Source organism: Microtus oregoni, unplaced genomic scaffold (assembly GCF_018167655.1).
Source record: "Microtus oregoni isolate MIOR12 unplaced genomic scaffold, Mior012 000010F_ref0000083, whole genome shotgun sequence".
NCBI classification, from domain to species: Eukaryota; Metazoa; Chordata; class Mammalia; order Rodentia; family Cricetidae; genus Microtus; species Microtus oregoni.
In genome coordinates this window covers 14,979,203-15,001,094 of record NW_024543069.1, presented here as the reverse complement: position 1 = coordinate 15,001,094, position 21,892 = coordinate 14,979,203, and the positions used below count along the sequence as shown (strand labels likewise).

Sequence of the window (21,892 nt, the reverse complement as noted above, 5' to 3'; positions counted from 1 at the left end):
AGTTGTCTTAGTTTGTTCTCTGGTGCTGTGATAAATGCCATGACCAAAGCATCGTGGAGAGGAAAGGCCTTATTTCATCCGCTAGCTCATGACCCTTATAGAGGGAAGGAACTCAAGGCAGGAACTCAGCTAGGAACTGAAACATAGCCATGGGTGAGAAACAAACACCCAAATCAGCAATGAAAAGGGAAGGATTACTTTTACATGCAACAACTTGAATGAATATCCAGGAAATTTTTTTAGGTTTAAAAAATGCCAATTTCATAATCCTTTCACAGAATTTTCCTTTTTATTGTTTGAGAACTTCATAACTAACATAGTGGGTTTTGATCAACTCTCCCCTCCAGCCCTACCCTCCTCACCACCTCCCTTTCCCAACTTCAGGTGATCTTTTAAAAAGTCTCTGAATTCACTTAGTGCTGCCTGTGTGTGCATGGGCATGGGACCATCTTCTGGAGCATGGGCAGCCTCTCAGGCCAAATCCCTATGTAAGCTGACTCTCTCTCCCACAAGGACCAGCAGTTGTCAGTAGCTCCCCAGTAGGATGGGGCTTCCTGCGCTCCTCTCCCTTCATGCTGGGATTTTGTCCGACTTGATCTTGTGTGTGTAGTCACTAACTGTGAATTCGTGTGTACAGAGGCCTTGCTGTGGCTGGCAAATCTCTCTAGCTCTCATCTTTTTCCACCTCCCCTTCTGTTATGATTCCTGAGCCTTTGGGAGAGGAACAAAGATACAGATGCCCCACTTAGAGCCGAGCACTCTGTAGTCTCTTAGTCTCTGCACATTGACCAGATTGGGTCTCTGTACAAATCACCATCTCCTGAAGAAAGAAGCTTCTCTGATGAGGGTTGAGAGATGGCACATAGAGCTTAGGATCCAGTTTATTTCTGCATCCATTTCGCAGAATAGTAGTTGGAGCTTCTTCTTAGGGTGTGTAATTAGCCACCCGTGGGTTTTTGGCTCTCTTAATGGTACCATGCATGAATTCTATCCTGTGGATTGGGTTTAAATCCATTCAGAAAGTGGTTCAATTTCAAAATCATTTATTCTTCCATTTATATAGCAGTCTTGACATGAAGCCATTGTAGGTGTAAGGGAGATGAGCAATTGCTGGGGATTGGCACTGCTGGGCTAGAGGATGAGCTGACTGCGGACACCAGGTTGGAATTTGGTGATAAACAACCTCATATTTTGACCATGGGGGTGCAGCCTACTATGGGCTCTGTCACTCCTAGGCCAGTGGCCCTGGGTTGTATAAGAAAGCAGGGTGAGCAAGTCATGAGGACCAAGCCAGTAAAAAGCATTCCTGCATGACCTCTGCTTCAGCTACGGTCTCCAGATTTGTCTTTGAGTTCCTTTCTGGGTTTCCCCTTCTGATGGGTTGTAAACTGTAAGCTGAAATAAACCTTTTCCTTTCCCAGTTGCTTTCTGCTAGGGTGTCTATCACAGCAACACAGAGCAAGCGGGAATGCTGTGTGTGTGTGTTAAAGTCTCCTAGAACAAGCATCACACGCAGAGTTTGTGCGCAGCTGGTTAAATCTAACGTGCTTCTCTGGCTAGTAGAGTGAGGGGGAATGGACCTTCTCTATAAATATATTTTTAACTTTCTGTAAACTATTTCAAAATAAAAGGGTTTTTAAATCCAATGTAATGGTTTTTGATTCCTTCATTTAATAACTTTAGTTTTTAAAGGTCTGTCCTATTGTAATAAAATTAAAGTTATGTAAATTAATGGTCACACAGTGAATGAACATTGGAATTCCCTAGTAATAAGGTTATAAAGTTCTTGTAATAGCATAATGACACAATGTAATTGTACATTCACTTGGCTAAGCTTGGGGCTACAAAGACAGAAATAAACGTTAATACAGTTTAAAAAAACAAAAACAAAACCAACAACTGACTTTGTATTCTCATACTTTCTTTAGATAATGAATTTTGTTGGTGTTTAGTGCTAAAAATCAGACCCAGGGTCTCACAAAGGCATGCATCCCTCACCAAGCTGCAACTTCCCTGTCAGTAACTCTCTCTCTCTCTCTCTCTCTCTCTCTCTCTTCCTCTTTCTCTTTCTCTCGCTGTCTTCTGTTTTTTTTTCAAGACAGAGTTTCTCTGTGTAGCCCTGGCTGTCCTGGAACTAGCTCTTGTAGACCAGGCTGGCCTCGAACTCACAAAGATCCGCCTGCCTCTGTTTCCCAAGTGCTGGGATTAAAGGCGTGTGCCACCACCACCCAGCATATCTCTTGACCTTTTAGAAATCAAGTATGAAATTACGTTAGAGTTCACAGTTTTAATAAAACTTGATGAAATTAAGAATGGAATAGGCATATTAGATTAGATTATGCCTATTAATTTAGATTGCTAACATTTTTGGAGGGTGTATGTTTTAATTGTTTAACTTAGTCTGCCATATGAAGCATGTCCAACTCAAAATGCCTGCCTCTGAAATGAAACGGAAGCAAACCCTTATTCAGCATGTTCAAATACTGGCATATTAGGGACCATTTAGAAGGTCTACTCAGAAGACTGCACACATAACAGCTCCTATGATGTATAAACCGTGATGGTGGAAACCAGAGGGGAATACACGGGTTGTTGTCCCTGGTCTACGTTAACCTCCAGTCTAACACTAGGTTGTATGCCTGTATGTGATCCATGCAAAGTAAGAATGCAAATTGGAGTGCAGCATCTAGGTTAGCTCAGGAAAGACTTCCGTGATGGGATCCTTTATGAGCTATGGCAAGCCACGCGTGTGAGGATGGGATGATGCCTGAGGGGTGCGCAGAAACAGAAAATCTCAAGTTGGTTGCAGTCCAGTAACCAGTGTAGACTGACCTGGTAGGGATCATAATTCTGAACCCCAGATCGGGATGATAACTGACAAGGGTGAAATGATATAATGGCAAAATATAGGACTGCGTGTTGGCACCGTGAGCTGTTGGGAGAGGAGCTCGAGTCAGTCCACCTCCCCTGAGTCTAATTTCCTGAGGCCACGTTGGAAATGTTTTCATCCCCATTAGTTTGGAAATCTTGCCGTACTTCCCACACGCTATTTTACAAATCAACCTGTGTTGCAGATTCAGCCTCTTAATGTCAGATAGAAAGTCACACTGACAGTTATTTTAGAGATGACAGCGCTCACTCACAGAACCAGCCAACAGAGTCACTTTGGCAAATGAGAAGTGGGTGCCAGCATGCGTGACCTACTCGGCAGTGTCGTTCTGACTTGACCACGGGCAGATGTTACAGTACGGGACAGTGGATTCAGCTGTAAAAAGCAGCCTTTGCGGCTGCAAAACTACCCAGGAAGCATTTTCCTTTCTCTCCCTCTGTTAAGCTGCCTTGTTTTCGAAAGCTTTCTCTATTAGTGTGCTGGTCATCCTGCTCGCAGAAACGGGCTCATAGTCACGCAGTTTTAGAAGCCTATTAGCTATTCTCAGTGGGGGAGATGCCATAAAAGGTAGCTACTGGACCATGGGAGAAACATGCATTTGGTCCCTGCCATTTATTTATCTCTCCAGGTTTTCCATTTGCAAGTTGAAAAGAAACTAAAAGAGAAAAGGTACCAGGGCCTCTTCTCAAGGCCCAGGTTAGTGTTTAATGCCACTTTTTCCTTCCTGGAAAAAGTTTCTTATCCAGGTAGGGTCTTTCCTTTGCTCTCCTTGAACCATGTCCCCTGCTCTTTCTCATTCACATTCTTGAGCTCCCTCGCCTCTGGCTGTTGCTCTCTCTCTCTCTCTCTCTCTCTCTCTCTCTCTTTCTTCCCCTCTCACTCTTGCTCTCCAACCTCACTATGTCCCTCTCATTGACTTGGAACTTGGTCTGCAGACCAGGCTGGTCTTGAACTCCCAAATGTGTGCCTACTCTGCCCTCTCAAGTGTTGGATTAACGTTGTGCACCATCAGCCTGGCTGGACTACATTCAGTTGTGCTCTACACCATCATTTAGGAAATCTCTCTTTCCTATGCCCTGCTGCCGCCAGCTGCTGGCCAAATTGCCTGCTCCCACATCTGTCCTTTGGATCTCTACTTTGACCTTTCCTGCGTGTGCAGATGTGGTAGAGCAATAAACCAAGCCAACATGTTGAGATACCCACGCACACCTGAACTCAGCACACAGCTTAGGAGAGGGGCTAGCCAAAGAAGGCAGTGCCAGGTAATCTTCCTAGAAAACCGTTGAGTGTCTCATAAACCACACCCTCATTAATATCATTAGCTGACTTGTACAAATAACAATATTTTTACTGTGTGTTTTGTTACCTTAGTGATAGCTTCTGTTGGCAGTGCTGAGAACATTGGTGAAGGGTAAACTTGATAATTATTTTGATGGGTGATGTGCTCTGTGCATTTTACAAGAAAGGATATGGACTCTAAGTAGAACTGTAAAGCCATTTAAAGATTAAATGGCAGGAGGGTAATGACATTGAATTACTACAATATGTTCTGGTTTCACTCTAGGGAACAGTACCATTAGAATCATTAAAATAGATTTGGTAACTGTTAAATACTTTCTACCCACAAGCTTGCTGGTTTTAGATGCTCCATCCTTTAGGTCCTTTCCACTCTTACCGCTTAGAATGCAGCCAGTAGCTGTTAGAAACGCTACCCACCAGGTCGTGCTACACATCCACACTTACTCTCCTTGGTCTCACAGTTTCAACAAAACCCAGAACCCTCCACAGGAATTATACTTTTCATATTTATATGAGAATGTAAAAGCAGTCTATATTACTATTTAGTATGATTTAAGGCTAAAAAAAAGTACAACATTTAGCGATCCAGGCCATTTTCCCATTTTCAGAATTGCTAGAATGTTTAAATCTAACTTTGGCTAAGTGTCATGCTCTCAGAAAAGTCATCTTCTTCTCACATATTAATTTTCGAAAAGAAAATCAGTTTTGAGAGGATTGTGGTTTAATGTCTTCTGTGTATAAACTTTTTAAATTTTCTTTACAGAAATTGATATGTTAAATAAAAGTCTGACCGTTTCCCAGAGAAATAAGGTGTGCCTGGAAGAGGAAATGAAAGATCTCAAACTGTTGTCGGACGCAGCCATCTTGAGGTCTCAGGAGATGCAGGCGTCCAAACAGCACGAAGTAAGCTTGCAAGCCAGGTGCTATGATCTGCAGAAGGAAGCCCTAGGTAAAGAGAGTTCCTTCTCGATGTGAGCGACTAGCCGTAACATGGAAATGGCAACCTTTCCCCCTAAAATCGGAACAGTTTTGTGTTTATTAAGTTGTCATGCGAATATGCCTACTAGTAATGGTGTCTTTGCTCCGAGTTTGCAGTTGTCCCTTGCGAGCTTGCCATTTGAAGAGGCAGGATTAAGGGGTTCTGTGAGGGGGCAGGATTAAGGGGTTCTGTGAGGGGGCAGGATTAAGGGGTTCTGTGAGGGGGCAGGATTAAGGGGTTCTGTGAGGGGGCAGGATTAAGGGGTTCTGTGAGGGGGCAGGATTAAGGGGTTCTGTGAGGGGGCAGGATTAAGGGGTTCTGTGAGGGGGCAGGATTAAGGGGTTCTGTGAGGGGGCAGGATTAAGGGGTTCTGTGAGGGGGCAGGATTAAGGGGTTCTGTGAGGGGGCAGGATTAAGGGGTTCTGTGAGGGGGCAGGATTAAGGGGTTCTGTGAGGGGGCAGGATTAAGGGGTTCTGTGAGGGGGCAGGATTAAGGGGTTCTGTGAGGGGGCAGGATTAAGGGGTTCTGTGAGGGGGCAGGATTAAGGGGTTCTGTGAGGGCCCTTTCAAGTGCAAAGCAAGAGTTCAGGAGCACAAAGTGGAATTTCCTTTGCTGTCTCATTGTTCCTAGGGGATGATTGGCTTAGGATGCAACAGGAACATGGGGCATATGTTGTTGTGTAAGAGGAGCCCAGATTTTATTTTCATTTTTAATGTTTTATTTCTAAAACTGTTACAGTTTGTGGAGAAAAGTGGTAAGTACTAATTCTTTATCATTTTTGTTGTGTTAAAATGCATGACCCTAAATGTATCATTTCAAACATTTTTAATTATTCAGTTCAGGGGTTTTAAAGTATGGTTGCATTTTCTGCAGTATACCATGGAACTTTTCCACATTGCAAAACAGAAACTTTGTAGCCGGGGGATGCTCTACCCTCTCCACTTAAGTTCTAGGCAGCCCCTGTCTACTTTGTTCCTGTGAGCTTGACTTTTCTAACATTGTACAGTAAGTGAGATGATATGGTAGTGTGTGTGTGTGTGTGTGTGTGTGTGTGTGTGTGTGTGTGTTTATCTGGGGGGTTTTATTTAGTACAGCGTCCTCTGTGTTGCCACAGTGTGGGAATTCCTTTCACTCCTGACCGGTACAGTAGATCCTTGCGTTTGTGGTCTCTTCTGGTTCTTTCTTCCTTCATCTTCTGATGGACTGGACATTTGGGCCACTTCCACTTCTGATCCATTGCACCTGAAGCTGTGGAGAAGGTGGGGCTACAGATACCTCCTTGAGGCCTTGCTCAAGGGCCCTGATAAATGCCCAGAGGCAGGACAGCCTTGTCATGTGAGCAATGCCCCTACGGTTTCTCTAATGAGAAACATCATTTGACTTTCCTACCATAATGGCGCCACGTTCTTGTTGTTAGCAACATTTAATTTTTTGGGTGGTCGTTTGGTATCTTCCATAGCTAATTGTTTTTCATGTCCTTTGCTCATTTTTAATATGTAGGTATTTTCGTTTTTTCATTGAATTATACAAGTGTCTTATAAGTGTACATATAAACTGCTTATCATATATGTGACTTTCCCATGACTTAGGTTGTCATCTCAAACCCATTTATTGTTTTCTTTGCTTCAAAGACTTTTTCCAGCTGAACGGGGCCTCTGTCTGTGTTTTACTTTTATTGAACATGAGTTTGATGTCATAGCTAAGAAATCATTGCAAAATCCAGTATTCCAAAGTTTTTTCTTTACTTTTCTTTTTAAACATGAATCTAGAATTTTAAACAGTTTTGGGAATGAGTCTAAGAAATACATATTTCTACCTGAAAGTATTGAAAATTGTTTATCAAGATAACCATAAAAGCAGTATTTTTCTTGGAATGCATGATATGAAAACCACAAAGAATCAATAAAAGAAAAAAGTGGTATATAGAAAGACTGAGGCTCGAGGCAGTGTGTTATGGTGGGATGAGCTCATACTGATGGAGATCTAAAGAGGGGTGAGCGCTGGGACAGAAAGAGAGGGACCATGCGTCCAGTAGATAAAGAGGGGTGAGCGCTGGGACAGAAAGAGAGGGGCCATACGTCCAGTAGATAGAGGGGTGAGCGCTGGGACAGAAAGAGAGGGGCCATACGTCCAGTAGATAGAGGGGTGAGCGCTGGGACAGAAAGAGAGGGACCATGCGTCCAGTAGATAAAGAGGGGTGAGCGCTGGGACAGAAAGAGAGGGACCATGCGTCCAGTAGATAGAGGGGTGAGCGCTGGGACAGAAAGAGAGGGACCATGCGTCCAGTAGATAAAGAGGGGTGAGCGCTGGGACAGAAAGAGAGGGGCCATACGTCCAGTAGATAAAGAGGGGTGAGCGCTGGGACAGAAAGAGAGGGGCCATGCGTCCAGTAGATAGAGGGGTGAGCGCTGGGACAGAAAGAGAGGGACCATGCGTCCAGTAGATAGAGGGGTGAGCGCTGGGACATAAAGAGAGGGACCATGCGTCCAGTAGATAAAGAGGGGTGAGCGCTGGGACAGAAAGAGAGGGGCCATACGTCCAGTAGATAGAGGGGTGAGCCCTGGGACAGAAAGAGAGGGGCCATACGTCCAGTAGATAGAGGGGTGAGCGCTGGGACAGAAAGAGAGGGACCATGCATCCAGTAGATAAGAGGGGTGAGCGCTGGGACAGAAAGAGAGGGACCATGCGTCCAGTAGATAGAGGGGTGAGCGCTGGGACAGAAAGAGAGGGACCATGCGTCCAGTAGATAAAGAGGGGTGAGCGCTGGGACAGAAAGAGAGGGGCCATGCGTCCAGTAGATAGAGGGGTGAGCGCTGGGACAGAAAGAGAGGGGCCATATGTCCAATAGATAGAGGGGTGAGCGCTGGGACAGAAAGAGAGGGGCCATATGTCCAGTAGATAGAGGGGTGAGCGCTGGGACAGAAAGAGAGGGACCATGCATCCAATAGATAGAGGGGTGAGCACTGGGACAGAAAGAGAGGGGCCATATGTCCAGTAGATAGAGGGGTGAGCGCTGGGACAGAAAGAGAGGGGCCATATGTCCAGTAGATAGAGGGGTGAACGCTGGGACAGAAAGAGAGGGGCCATACGTTCAGTAGCACTAATTTTCTGACTGAAATCAGAAAAAAATACAAAATTTAAAAATTGCAATCTTTATATGTGCATATGGGGGGCTTCATTTGTGTTCCACAGTGCACATGTGGATTCAGAAGTCAGCTGACTGGACTTGGTTCTGTCCTTCTGCCCTGTGGGTGTTGGGGCTAAAACTCAAGCAATCTGGCTTGAAAGCAGGTCCTTTACCCTCTGAGCCATCTCGCCAGCCCAAAAGACTGTAATATATACCAGTGATCAATTGTTTTCCTTTTGTCTGTTGGTTCCTATTTATTTAAAGCTGACTTACTAGTGGTTCTCTTGGTAGCAGTTTGTTTTGCTAGAGTCAGGCTGACCTGGAACTTATGCCCTCTTGCCTCAGCCCTGACTGCTGAGATTCTAGGTGTGTACAAAAGTCCCAGCTCCTCTTCCTCATTTTGTTTGTTTTTAAGACAAGGTTGAATTCACTGTGTGGCCCTGACTGACCTGGAACTCAGATCTGCCTGCCTCTGCTTCCTGAATGCTGGGTTTAAAATGAGTGTCCCCCCTCCCAGCCTCCTATAAATAATTTTAATGAGCAGTTTGAACAGTACAGGTTTAGTATATTTTTATATTATGTTTATATATTCAGTTTTCATAAAGTAATTTAAAATTTTTTTATGATATCACCATATCACAGGTTTGTATTATGGTATAACCAAATGGTGGATTTTTTTATTGTTTCTGGTTAGTTTTGATTAAGACATTACACAGATTACACAGTTTTTTTGGGATCCTTTCATTTAATATATTTTTATGTCATATGAGACTCAGTGATCCAGTTTCACTCTTTTCCCATTATATTAGTTTATGCAGTAATTAAGTCATTATTTTTACCACCTCACGTTAAAATTTCCCATGAGCTAGTGTCTATCACAGCGTTTTCTCTTCTGTTTCACTAATTCATTTCATATGCCATTAATGTTAATTTTAGTAGAATGCATTATTAACCAATTCTTACAAGTAGAGTTTTTCCTGCTGTTCTTACCTTTGAATATATTTGGCATTTCGTTATTTTTCCACTTAAATCTTTTATGTGGGAGGCATGTACATGGGTGGAGATCAGAGGTCAAAGTTGGTGTTTTCCTCAATTGGTTATCATCTTATTTTTTAACTTTTAATTCCTTTTAGAATCACTTATTTTAATTTATATGTATGCATGTTTTGCCTGTGTATATGTATGTACACCACTTAGATGCTTGGTGCCCTCCAAGGTCGAAGAAGGCATCAGATCCTCTGCAGTGGAGTTACAGATAATTGTAAAGCACTGTACAGTTGCCAAGAATCGAATTCCGGTCCTCTGGAGGAGCAGCCATCTCTTTAGTCTCCACCCTCTCGTGTTTCTGAGCCTGGGTCTTTCACTAAACCTGATGCTCACCACTTGTCTCTTCTAACTGATCTTCAACACCCTGGCTTCCCCTGTTGATGCTTCCCGGCCCTGGGTTCCAGTTGAACTGCACTGCCGCCCCGGCCCTGGGTTACAGTTGGACTGCATTGTTATCCTAGCCCTGTGTTGGGAGCTGTGAACTCCCAGATCCTGAATTTCTTGTAAACAACTTGTTTTCTTCTGCTCTGAGACAGCCTGCAGCTACTCTGAGCACAAGACCCTCAGAAGTTCCGGGTGGCAGGAAAATGGTTTCTGGTGCGTTTGGCTGGCGCGTGGCTATCAGTTAAGGATCTCTATATAAGCGGTTCTGGTACACAATAATAAAGGGGACATTCTTGGGACATTCCTGTTTCAAGGATGACCCATGTCTCTGTGAGTCTTTGTGTGTTTCAATCTCCAGCCCCTTGCCGGGTTCATGCACTGTATGGTAGTACATAGAGCGCAGTTGGGCGTGATGTGCTGCACCCCTGGGTTACAGTTGGACCACACTGCTGTCCCAGCTTTTAAATCTCAGTTTTGGGACTCTGAACCCGGGCCTTCATACTTGCAAGGCACACACTTCACTGACTGACCAACTCTTCAGCCCCATCTCTTTAAACTTTAAGATAATGTGATTACCTATTGCAGAAGGCTCCAATGAATCCCTTGTCAAGGTTTCTTCCTCTAAAGTTTATAAGGTCTTCTACACAGAAAGTTATTACTCCACATAAACTAGGGCATTGTTTATTACATTATAATCCAGTAGGGATTCTAATTAGAATCGTATTTTATGTATAAAATTTTAGAGAATTGCTATTCTCATACTAATTCTCGTCATTTTTATCACCAGCTCAGGTTTTCTAGTTATGTGATTATGCTAACAGGTGCATACGCTCAGAGAGTCTTAGCAATTCTAATATTGTTCAAAAGTCCAAGCTCAGGGTATCTACTTATGATTCCCTTACAATTAAGAAGTTGCATACTTCCAACAAACAAAGACATGTAGTGAGCATTCCCATTATAAAGGAGAGGAGTGGGAGCACAGCAAGGAATGATGGGATCAGAGCACGGCTTAGACCAAAGCCAAATGCACATCCAGGCATCTAGGGTACTTGGAGCATTATCTGGGCTGGAGTTGGTTTGGTCACTTCTAGTTCTATGGTCTGTAGCACACACAGCCTCTCTCTTGGGTTTGCTCCGCTCTGTACTCAAAGCCCCTTCCTTTGGCAGACTCTTCGTGTTCCCAGCACCTCCAGACCCCTGGCGTCTCCCATCACATCTTAAGCTTCACTTTGTGTCACATGACAGCCCCTTAAGGCCATCTTGCAGGGATGCTGACCCTGTCACATATTACCTGGATTTAGTGCCTCTCTGAAACTTGGAGCAAGCGCCATCATCCGTAGCTTTTCCATTTTCCACCCTTCTAAAATCATGTCTGTGCGGATGGCACTGCTAAGCCGTGCTGTCCCCTCAGGCTGTAGTCTTGGCCCCTCTGCGCTTCTGTGGTGGCCTCTGCCCCTCTGGGATAGTCACTTTTAGTTTTCAATTTGACACAATCTAAAATCATCTAAGAGGGTCTCGGTGAGGGGATTACTCTAGATCGGGTTGACCCGTGGGCACGCCTGTGAGCGATTCTCTTGACTACATTACCTGAAATGGGGAGACCTGTTCTCTGTGGGGGGTGCCATTCACTTGTCAGGGGTCCTGGGTTGGATAAGAGCGGGGAACGTAAGTTGAGCCCTAGGATGAATTCAGTGATTGTTGCTCTCTGCTCTGGACTGTGTTCTAGCCTCTCACCCTTTCTCCTTTAAGTTGCATTTCATGGGATTTTGTCAAAGCAAAGGAAACAGCTAAAACAGCCTTACTGGCTGAACGTGGAGAAAGACTATCAGTTTAAGCAGGTATCTTAGTTCAGTCCCTTTCCTTTCAAATTGTAACACCAAATCGAGGCAGGGCTTTGTCCCTGGTCAGGGTTTGGGCAAAAATCTGCAAGGGGATGTGCAGATTTTAGCAGACAAGAAAATTATACAACAGTCACCTGGACAGCATGCAGGGTTAGGAAATTTTTCCTAGGGGCCATTGCAGAGCAGCCAGAAAGCATTCCTATAAAACGAAAAACTGAAAAACCTGTTTGAATAGAGCAATGGCCCCTAAATAAAGAGAAATTACAGGCTGCTCATACTCTAGTCCAGGAACAGCTAGAAGCAGGACACATAGTACCATCCACTTCTCCCTGGAATACCCCTATCTTTGTTATTAAAAAAACGTCTGGTAAATGGAGGTTATTGCAAGATCTTAGAGCAGTAAATAATTACATGGAAATTATGGGGACAACTCAACCTGGGTTGCCTCAGCCTGTAGGTATTCCTGCGGGATATCATCTTTTAGTTATTGACCTAAAGGATTGTTTTTTCACCATTCCCTTGCATCCAAAAGACTCTGATAAATTTGCTTTCAATGTACCGTCTGTAAATTTCAAAGAACCATACAAGCGCTACCAATGGGTAACATTGCCCCAGGGTATGGCCAATAGTTCTGTAATTTGCCAAATGTTTATGGCACGGGTTATTGCCCCTATAAGGTATAAATATTCTCAACTGTATATAAGTCATTATTTGGATGACATCCTATTAGCTGGACAGGACCCAAAAATAGTCCTTGAGGCTTTTGCTGACTTGCAAGAATGCCTAGCACATGCTGGGTTAGTTATTGCTTCTGAAAAAGTACAACAACAGTTTCCATATCAATACTTGGGGTATCAGCTGTTGCAGACAGGAGTAAAACCACAAAAAGTTACTCTTCACCTAGATAAACTACAAACTTTGAATGATTTTCAAAAGTTGCTTGGAGACCTAAATTGGGTCCGGCCCAGTCTGAGAATTCCTACTGGAGACTTAAAACCACTTTTTGACATTCTGCAGGGGAATCCAGACCCAACCTCCTTTCGTGAGTTAACACCTCAAGCAAGGCAATGTATTACTTTAATTGAAGAAAAGCTTGCCTCTGCTCATATTAATTATATTGACTATAGTCAGCCACTGCTGTTGATAATTTTCCCCTCCAAGCATAGTCCTACTGGAGTTTTTTGGCAGCAAGGACCCATCCTGTGAGTGCATGAACATGCGTCACCTGTAAAAATTGTTATCTCATATCCATCAGCTGTGCTACGTGTTATTCAGAAAGGATATAAGCTTAGTTTGCAAACTTTTGGAATGTTACCTGACAAGGTTATTACACCTTATACCCAGGCAGAAATAACTTGGTTACAAAATTTTGCTAAAGATTGGACTTTATTTTTATGCACTAATCCCTGCAAGTTAGACAATCATTATCCTTCTGATAAATTAGTCACCTTCTTTAAAAATCATCCGGTATGTTTCCCTAAAATTATTTCTTTGCAGCCTCTGACAGGGGCACGAAATGTGTTTACTGATGGATCTTCCACCGGGAGAGCTGTAGTAGCCTCCCCTCCTGATTTTGATATTCAGTCTGTTAATACTAACTCTGCTCAGATGGCTGAATTAGTTGCTGTCCAGATGGCCCTAGAGAAATATGCTGATAATCCATTTAACCTTTTTACTGACAGTCAATATATAAGCAAAATTCTTGCACCGTTAGAAACTGCAGCTTATATTGCCTCTGTATCTTGAGTCCAGATGCAGTTATTGGCTATTCAAACTTTGCTTTGGGCCCGATCTGTACCCATTTACGTAGGGCATTTGCGGGACTCATACTGACCTCCCTGGTCCTTTGAATGAGGGAAACGCTTTGGCTGATCAGCTTACTTGTCAAATTTATGTAGTTAGTCAGGAATCTTATGAAGCTGCAGAAAAAGCTCATAATCGTTTTCATCTCAATGCTGGATCTTTAAGATTTCATTTTAAGATATCTCGAGAGCAAGCCACTAATATTGTTAAAAAATGCTCCCTATGTACAAAACTTTTAACTGTTCCCCATTTGGGAGTTAATCTTCATGGGCTTGCCCCTAATCATTTATGGCAAATGGATGTCACCCATATTCCTTTTTTGGGGCACATGCAATATGTTCACGTAACCGTGGATACATATTCTCATCTCATTTTTGCCTCAGCTCACACAGGAAGCTTAGTTAGTTGTCGTAAACTGTCCCCATGAATGCACCACAGGAATAAGGGAGACCAGGGCCCTACATCAAATAAATGTCCCTGTTACATATTGACATACTTGGTGAGCAGGGTCTTTCACTTGAAGCACTGGCCTACTGTTCTAGTACCAAGTTCTCTTAAACAATTACATCTGCCTTGTCTGCACATCTACCTTACTGTAGAGCTAAGAGCAGGGAACCGTTGCCATGGCACAGCCTGGATATGTTGTGTCACACTATCCTTTGGGAGTAGTGAATAAGCCCTACTTATCCTGAATAGGGAATATTCTGATGGCAGACCTGAATAAGACTCCAACTTGGTGAACCAGTTATGTTATTGGACCCAGATACTGGAGTGTGGACGAGGAGAGGTTAGAGCTTGGACAACTGGAAAAAGCAGCTGTATCAACAACAGTCCATCCTGGTAGAGGTTATGACTTACACAGCTGGAACTCTGGAACTCCCTACATGGCTTGCAGGTAGCTCAGCAGGTCAAAGACCCTCCTCTCCCCAGCTTCCAGCTTCCCAACATCAACCTCAGGCATTCGCATGTTCACAAACATGCATGCACACCTATACATGCATCCACACAGTGCAACATGTTTGCACACTATACACGCATTAAAAAGGAAAAATAAGAAAAATATATCTTAGTATGTCTTACTCCAAAAACCTGAGTCTCATAACTTAGAAAGAGAAGGAGTCTCATCTCACAGGGCATAGGCCAGAAATTTTGTAGGCAAATTCCACCTAATTCTTTCAAAGAACAGAAGATCCTAACTTTGCAAAACCTTTTTTTTTCCTCCTATGCTAGAGACGAAGTATCCACGTGCTTAGTCAGCAAGTGTTCTAGCACTGAGCTAAGTCTCCAACCTACAGAATATTTTTAAAAACAAACAAGAACTGAATGCATTTCTCAGTCTATTCTACAAGGCTAAAATAACTCTGTTCTCCAAACCAGACAAAAGGGATTAGAAGAAAGGAATGCAATAAGCTTCTTTAGATTATGAATATTGATGTAACAATTTTCATAAAATGTGAGTAAATCAAAGCAGCATTCTTTTTTGCTGCACATACAATCGATTCTTATAAGTTTCTTTGAAATATAGAATGCAGTCTTTTCAGATTTCTTCAAGCTAATGATGTCGATGCCATCGTTTTTTTTTTTGTCCCTAGCCGCCCCTTCCAGCTGCTTGCGCTCCCCAAGCCACAGATCCTGATAGTTCCTGACGTCTACTGAGCGCTAGCTATTGGCCCATCATGCACTAAGCATCATCTGTTGATTCATTCCATTTGCAAATAGCTCCAGGGGCTAATTACCATTATTATGCTTGTTACTAGTGAAGAAACTCAACATTCGTCAAGTTAAATCATTTGTATTAAGTTACAGAGCTAGGAAGTAACAACGCTAGGGCCTGTCTTAACTGAGACAGAGGCCAGATTCAGGGAATTAAATGTGGCATTTCATTTGATAGTTGGCCCATAACTGAAGCCATATGTATGGTGCTGAATGCACTTCCCAATGGAAATTGCCATTTTAGAGACTGGGCATCATTTTTTTTTTTTTTTTGAGGACTTTGGAGGGACTAGAAGTGGGTACCATGTATAAGAAAAGGCACCTCTGTTTCTTACTGGGTATCCATACAGAAAAGGGAACAGATCTTGTTTGTTTCCTTCTAACTACTCAACTATGACCAGACGTTTGAGATTTTAGCAAGCAGATTTCAGAATATTGTTTTCACAGCTTCTTAATAGCGCACAGCTGCCGCAAAGGAAGGGCACTCAGTCTGGATGTGAAACTTTCAGGTATGTTACGAAAGGCCTGGGAGGAAGCTAGGAAACATTTTAAGCTACTGTTTTGTTAGTGACTTATTATAGGAATGGACATGTCATTTCTGAACTGAGTGTATGAAGCTGTATTGAAATGAGTTTTTATACTTGGGGCCTGAGATATTTCATTCCACTGTACAGAGTTTTGATTTTGTGAACTAGAAAAGCAGGCCTGTGGTAGCAAGCCCTTCCTAAGAGCTGCTCTGACATTCCTTCCAACAGCAAAATTCCTCTCTCCTGCAACAGATCACCTCCCTGACCTTGAACTGTTGCAGCGGTGGCGGCGAGGGTGTAGATTCCTGTACACTAGGAGAAGCATATTAAAAATATATAAGGATAGGTAGCACAAGATAATTTTAGGGAGTCCATCACACCAGGATCTAGAAATGTTGAACATATATCTCGTTGTGAGATTCTTTAATGTATGGATGATCAATCCTCTTAGAGGCTGTGGTGTTTAGGCCTTAGTCACAACATTTCTTCTCTCAAACTAAGATACCATCAAAGGTGAATATTGTAAATAAGACCGAAGAGAAACAAAGCGGTTAATGGACCAGTTTTCCGTGCGATAACACAGCCCTAAAGTGTAGCAGGCAGTTGGCATGGTGAAGCATGTTCATATGTTCTGCAAATTGATACTGCTCCCAAAAGTCCTTTGTGTCTGAACCGAAAATGTGTGTGTGTGTGTGTGTGTGTGTGTGTGTGTGTGTACAGGAAACTAAGAACAGTGTTTGCCTGCTGGAGCCTGAAAGGAACTAGGTGAGCAGTAACCGGGGGAAGCCCTTTAAAACTAGGGTTTTTTTCTCCACAGCAAGTTGAGGTTTGCGGAAAAAGAAACACAAGAACACAGAGGTCTTCTATCATCGCCCCTCAGTTTCCCTACTTGAATTTCCCCCATTGTTGCGGCGCCTTTGCTATAACTGAGGAAGTCACCTCAGGTCCACACTTCCATGACCGTCCCTCCATGCTGTCTTCATTCCCGGATTTTCTCCAGGGTGCACACTGCATTCATAGTCATGGCTGCTTAGGCTCCTCTTGATTCGAAAGTTTCTCAAACATTTTTGTTGCTGCTGTTTCTGACTTCCTCTGACGTTTGAAGGATCCTAGTCAGGCGTGTGTAGGATGCCCCTCTATTAGGTGATCTGATGTTTCTCCTACAGTTACCCTGGAGTATTGTGGCCTGGGAGAAAGAAGAGCCCAGGGGTAGAGTACTGTTTTCATTAAGTCTTGTCAAAACCAAACCCTGCCAGCACAGTCTGATTCACAACTATTGATGTCACTTGACCTTGGTCACCTGGCTGCGGCAGGACTTGTCTGGCTTCCCCATGGGAAAGTTACTTCTCTCCCCTTCCCATCCTGTCCTCTTTGAAAGGAGCTTTCTGCATTCAGCTCAGATTTGATGGGAACTTCAACCCCCCTCCTTTCGGGAAGATATCTGTATAACATATTTGGAATTTTCCTGCATGGGAGCGTAACCTCTTCTTGAGTATTGACTCATCCATATTTAGATTTAGGTTATAACCCAACAGTTTTCCCCCAAATTATATAGCTTTATCTTTTTGAAGTTTTTTCAGTTGACTCTTATGTCTCTGACCCATCAGTCAGGGGTGTTGTAAAGACAGCTCATGTTGTCCATTTCTATGCCTCAGCCCTAGAATCGGCCGCTTCTCCAAGGAGTGTGGATTCTTCTCATTGATTCCTCCTATTGCAAAATGATGTTCCAAATCAGGATGTCAGTGCGTTTGTTAGCATGGGATGTCATTTGTTTTGTGTGCTCTTGGGTGACAGAGCAAAGACATAAGCATGCCTGTGCTAATGCGTAGGCACACTTGTTCGTATTTAGCCTAATGGGGTTCTTATTAATGTTGCTTACTAAGGCTGCATGAATTATCCTACCCTTTTCAATGGGAGAATTCTTCTATTTTTCATATTTTAAAAACTATTTCAAATTGCTTAATTTTTATAAAATTAAAAGTAAAATAACAGGCTATTTTCCCTTAGACTTAGGACAATTAGGACAGATTTGCTGAAATACACATTGTGTACTTAAAAACAATTCTCAAAGTGAGATTTTTTTTCTCTAAATAAAAGCATATTTTCAAATTTTGTTCTTTGAATTTGACTTAGAAAACAAGCAATTTCTTGGAATATTTTGATTTTCTAGAAGAATACTAAACCTACTGAGAACGTGGTATCTAATGTTCCCAGAGAGTTAAAAGTCAAGAGAACCTTTTTCCGGAATGAAAGAACTGCTGGTGAACATGGGGTTTGCAGGTAAAACTTCAGGAAGAAAAGGAAGCCATTTTCCTTCTGGGGACCCCTCTGTTACTCCTTCAGCTATCTCTAAGTCTTCAGCGTAGGCTCCAGCAGTACCCGTTCTTTTGTGCACTTTAGTGCACATTGTCACTCTGTGCACTTCCTTGGACGAGTTTCTGATCTATTAGACAGAGTGGTCTGCAAGTGAGATTCCACCCTAGGTCTTTGTCAAGCCAAAGCCTATGCACCCGTTAATCTCTGCACTTGGAAACTCCCAACTCCTTTTCCTTAATTAAACACAAAAATGAGTTTTTCTCCTTTACAAAAATAGGCCTACGGCCTAGCAAGTCTTCGAAGGCTTTCTCCTAGGCAGTGCTGTCCAGTCTCCTGATCACAGGAATATCTGGTACTGTGCTGCTGATGTGTGTGGTGGTATGGAAGGTTGGGTAAGTAAAGGGATTTGTCTTAAAAAAGGTACAATCTTACATGTAAGTCCTATGTCGGAGTTACAGTGCTCCAGTTGGTTCTTATGAGCGGGACAGTTTGGCGTTAGCTTTAAAAAACTAAGAATGCAAAGAAAAGGATGTCAAGCAACAAAGGAAGTTAGTGAAGGAATAATTTTAGGTGTTCAGAATCTCTGAGAACGTTGAAGAACTGGGCTTAGAAAGTAGGCAGGAAGAGCCAGGTGTGGTGGCGCACGCCTTTAATCCCAGCACTTGGGAGGCAGAGGCAGGCGGATCTCTAGTTGGAGACTAGCCTGGTCTAGAGAGTTCCAGGACAGCTGGGACTGCACAGAGAAGCCCTATCTCAAAAAACCAAAAAAGGATAAGAGAGGAATGAAGAAAGGAAGGAAGGAAGGGAGGAAGGGAGGGAGGGAGGGAGGGAGGGAGGGAGGGAGGAAGGAAGGAAGTCAGATAGCTCCCAGTGACCTTGCAGCTGCTGTGTCCCAAAGCAGTGGAGCCCTCCAACCCGCCTCCTCCTCTGGTCCCCAGGCACTGGACTCTGGAGGGAATTCCCTGCTGTTTCAGTGGTCTGGTACCAGTGTTAACATATCAGACCTTGGGAAGAAGTCAGCCTGGAATGAGGAGCTGTGTTTGGCCACCTACATACACCTAGTATGTGTTTACCTTATACGCGTTGCTGCTGTAAATGGCTGTGTGTTGCAGGTTAGGCAGATCAGCAAATCCAGAAGTGAAGTTGGAGCAAAATTCTGTCATCAGTGATTTATGGGTGACAAAGCGAGTAAGTGACATGGGTGAAAAGCAAGTTCAAAGAAGACACCAAACAAGAAAGTTGCTCATGGAACATACTGGCTGTGGGGGCAAAGCAGTAATTTAGAGACTGTGATAAAAATAGAGTATTTCTGAGTTCAGAAAACTGCCCCAAACCTAAAAGCAGCAGGCTGAAAATAGCACTCATGTCAAATATGATATGCAAAGGATTGAAAAGTGACACATGAAGGTTTAATTCAATTCTGGAAGGAACACTAAGCACCTTAGCTAGGAGCTGATTGAACACTGAAACAAATCCAAAGGGTCAACTGTTTGAAATTAAACTCTATTGATGTGGAATGTCCTTCTGTATGCTGTGAGTATTCCTCCCATTGGCTAATAAAGAAACCTGGTCTATAGAAAGAACAGAATTAGGTGGGAGAGCTAACCTGAATATTGGGGGAAAGAAAGGCAGGGTCAAGAGAGATGCCAGCAAGCTGCCCGGGATGCCAGAACACCTAAGGTAATGCTACAGTCACGTGGTGAAATATAGATTATTAGAAACAGGTTAATTTACAAGCGAGAGCTAGCTAGTAATAGCCTAAGCCATTTTCAAGAAATTTTATGAATATTAACCTCTGAGTGATTGATTATTTTATAAGTGATTGTGGGGAACTGGCAAATGAGAGACAAACTGGTCTAGTGAGCCCAGGCAAGACAGAGAAAAGCCTCCGGCTACACTGTATATTTTAACTTAGCTCACAAATTTGACATTAAAGTTTTATTTGTTCATATAAATTGTTACTGCTATTTGTGATGGAAGTACTCTAGAGAATGTGTGCGTGGGGACCAGTTCAGGATGGAAAGACCTATCCATGTGGACCAATCGCACACAGCAGGTATAGCCAGTCTTTCTCTGTCCCTCCAGTCAGCTCCCAAATAATAGCATGGAGACTTACTAATTATGATCTGCCTAAAGCTTAGGCTTGATTCTCACTGGCTCCTATAACGTAAATTAACCCATTTATATTAATCTATGATCTACTGCATGGCATCTTCCATCTTGTTCCTCCTGCTTCCTCTACATGTTTCCTGGTGTCTCCCATGTGACTAGATTCCTCCTCCACTTCCTTTCTCTCTCCAGAAGTCCTGCCTATACCTCCTGCTTAATTATTGGGTGTTCAACTTTTTATTACCCTGACCACAGCACTACACCTTCACAGAGTGTGAAAATATCCCACAACATTTTCCTCTTTTTGTCTAAATAAAAAGGAAATATTTTAACTCTAACATAATAATACTATATATCATACTCAGACTGGGGGCACCCGTACATTTCTTTGGTGAAAACATTTAAAATAGGTAAACAGGGTAGACAGAGTTATTAGTGTTAGACTCAACTATAATACAAATATTATTTCCTGTGTATCTATCATAGAGCCACTACTTTATTTTTAATTAATGACAACCATACTCATTACCATGTTGGGATCTCAGGATAGAAACTGTGAAAACACTTAGGAAAATGTTCATGGGTATTTCTCTTCCTTTATTCATAGATACCCTTCTGATGAAAATGTAGAGTCACCCTGACCATTTCTTTCAAATTATTTTGCAAAAGTGATGACAGTGGTTTGGGATGTTTAAAATTATTTATTTGTGTGTGGGTTAGTAGCCTACATGTATGTCTGTGCACCATGCCCTGAGAGGCCAGCAGAGGTTGTTCTCCTGGGACTGATAGTTGTTGAGTCATCTTGTGAGTGCTGAGAACTGAACCCAGGTCTTCTGGAAGAGCAGCTAATACTGTTAACTGCAGAACCCAGATAAACCCAGATGAACCATTCCTATCAAGCCCCTTTGTAGAGCTGTGTGCATGTGTGCACATACAATGCACACATGGAAGCCTGAGGATAACATTATGCAGTTCATGCTTTCTTTCTTCCTTTATGCAAGTTCTGCAGAGAGAACTTAGCCAAGCAAAAGTTTTCTACCCCTTGACCCATCAGCCAATACCAGTTTGCATTTTAAAAGTCCTGCACATGCCCCTGTACTGGGTTTGGTTCCTAGATGATTGCATTATTGGGAGATGATGGACCCTTAAATGGTGGACTTGTCTGAAAGAAACGAGGCCATTGCTGTCTTTTGCTTTGTTTCCTGACTACCCTAAGCTAAAAAGGCCCTTAACATGTGCTCTTAATTACCAATTTTGGGAGGTCTCTTAGTTGGGATTTCTATTGCTAGGAAGAGACACCATGAACATGGCAACTCTTACAAAGGAAAACACTCATTGGGGTTGGCTTACAGTTTCAGAGGTTTAGTTTATTATGGTCATGGCAGGAAAAATGGTGGCTTGTAGGCAGACGTGGGCCTAGAGGTGTACTGAGAGTTCTACATGTTGATCCATAGACAGCAGGAGACTGTGTGCCACATTGAATGTAGCTTAAGCATATGAGACCTCAAAGCCTGCTCCCACAATGACACATTTCCTCCAACATGGTCACACCCCCTTATAGTGCCACTCCCTATGGGCTAAGCACTCAAACACAAGAATCTTTGAGGGCCATACCTATTCAAGCCACTACAGAAAGATATCACAGCTACTATCCCAGACCTTTGAGTGTTATACATCAATCTTGGTGCATTTTTCTCCTCCTCCTCTTGGGTACACAGGGAGCCTTCCCAGTTGTGCCCACTTTTAATGTTCCCTGCCTGCCTTGGCTTCCCTCCTCACCCCTACCCATTTTCTACTTGATATAATGTGATTGGATCTCTGCCTACTAGCCACAGAGTTGTTCTCTTCCTTTTCTC

The 21,892-nt window shown here is 43.0% G+C and overlaps 1 protein-coding gene across 1 annotated transcript in view; it reads left to right on the top strand.

The window, feature by feature from the left end:
- Positions 1 to 21,892, top strand: part of Lekr1 (leucine, glutamate and lysine rich 1) — a 130,180-nt gene that overhangs the window by 42,972 nt on the left and 65,316 nt on the right. Inside the window, exon 6 of the mRNA XM_041659237.1 lies at positions 4,953 to 5,138. Coding sequence (XP_041515171.1) covers positions 4,953 to 5,138 — 186 coding nt within the window. The remainder of the gene's footprint in view (positions 1 to 4,952; positions 5,139 to 21,892) is intronic.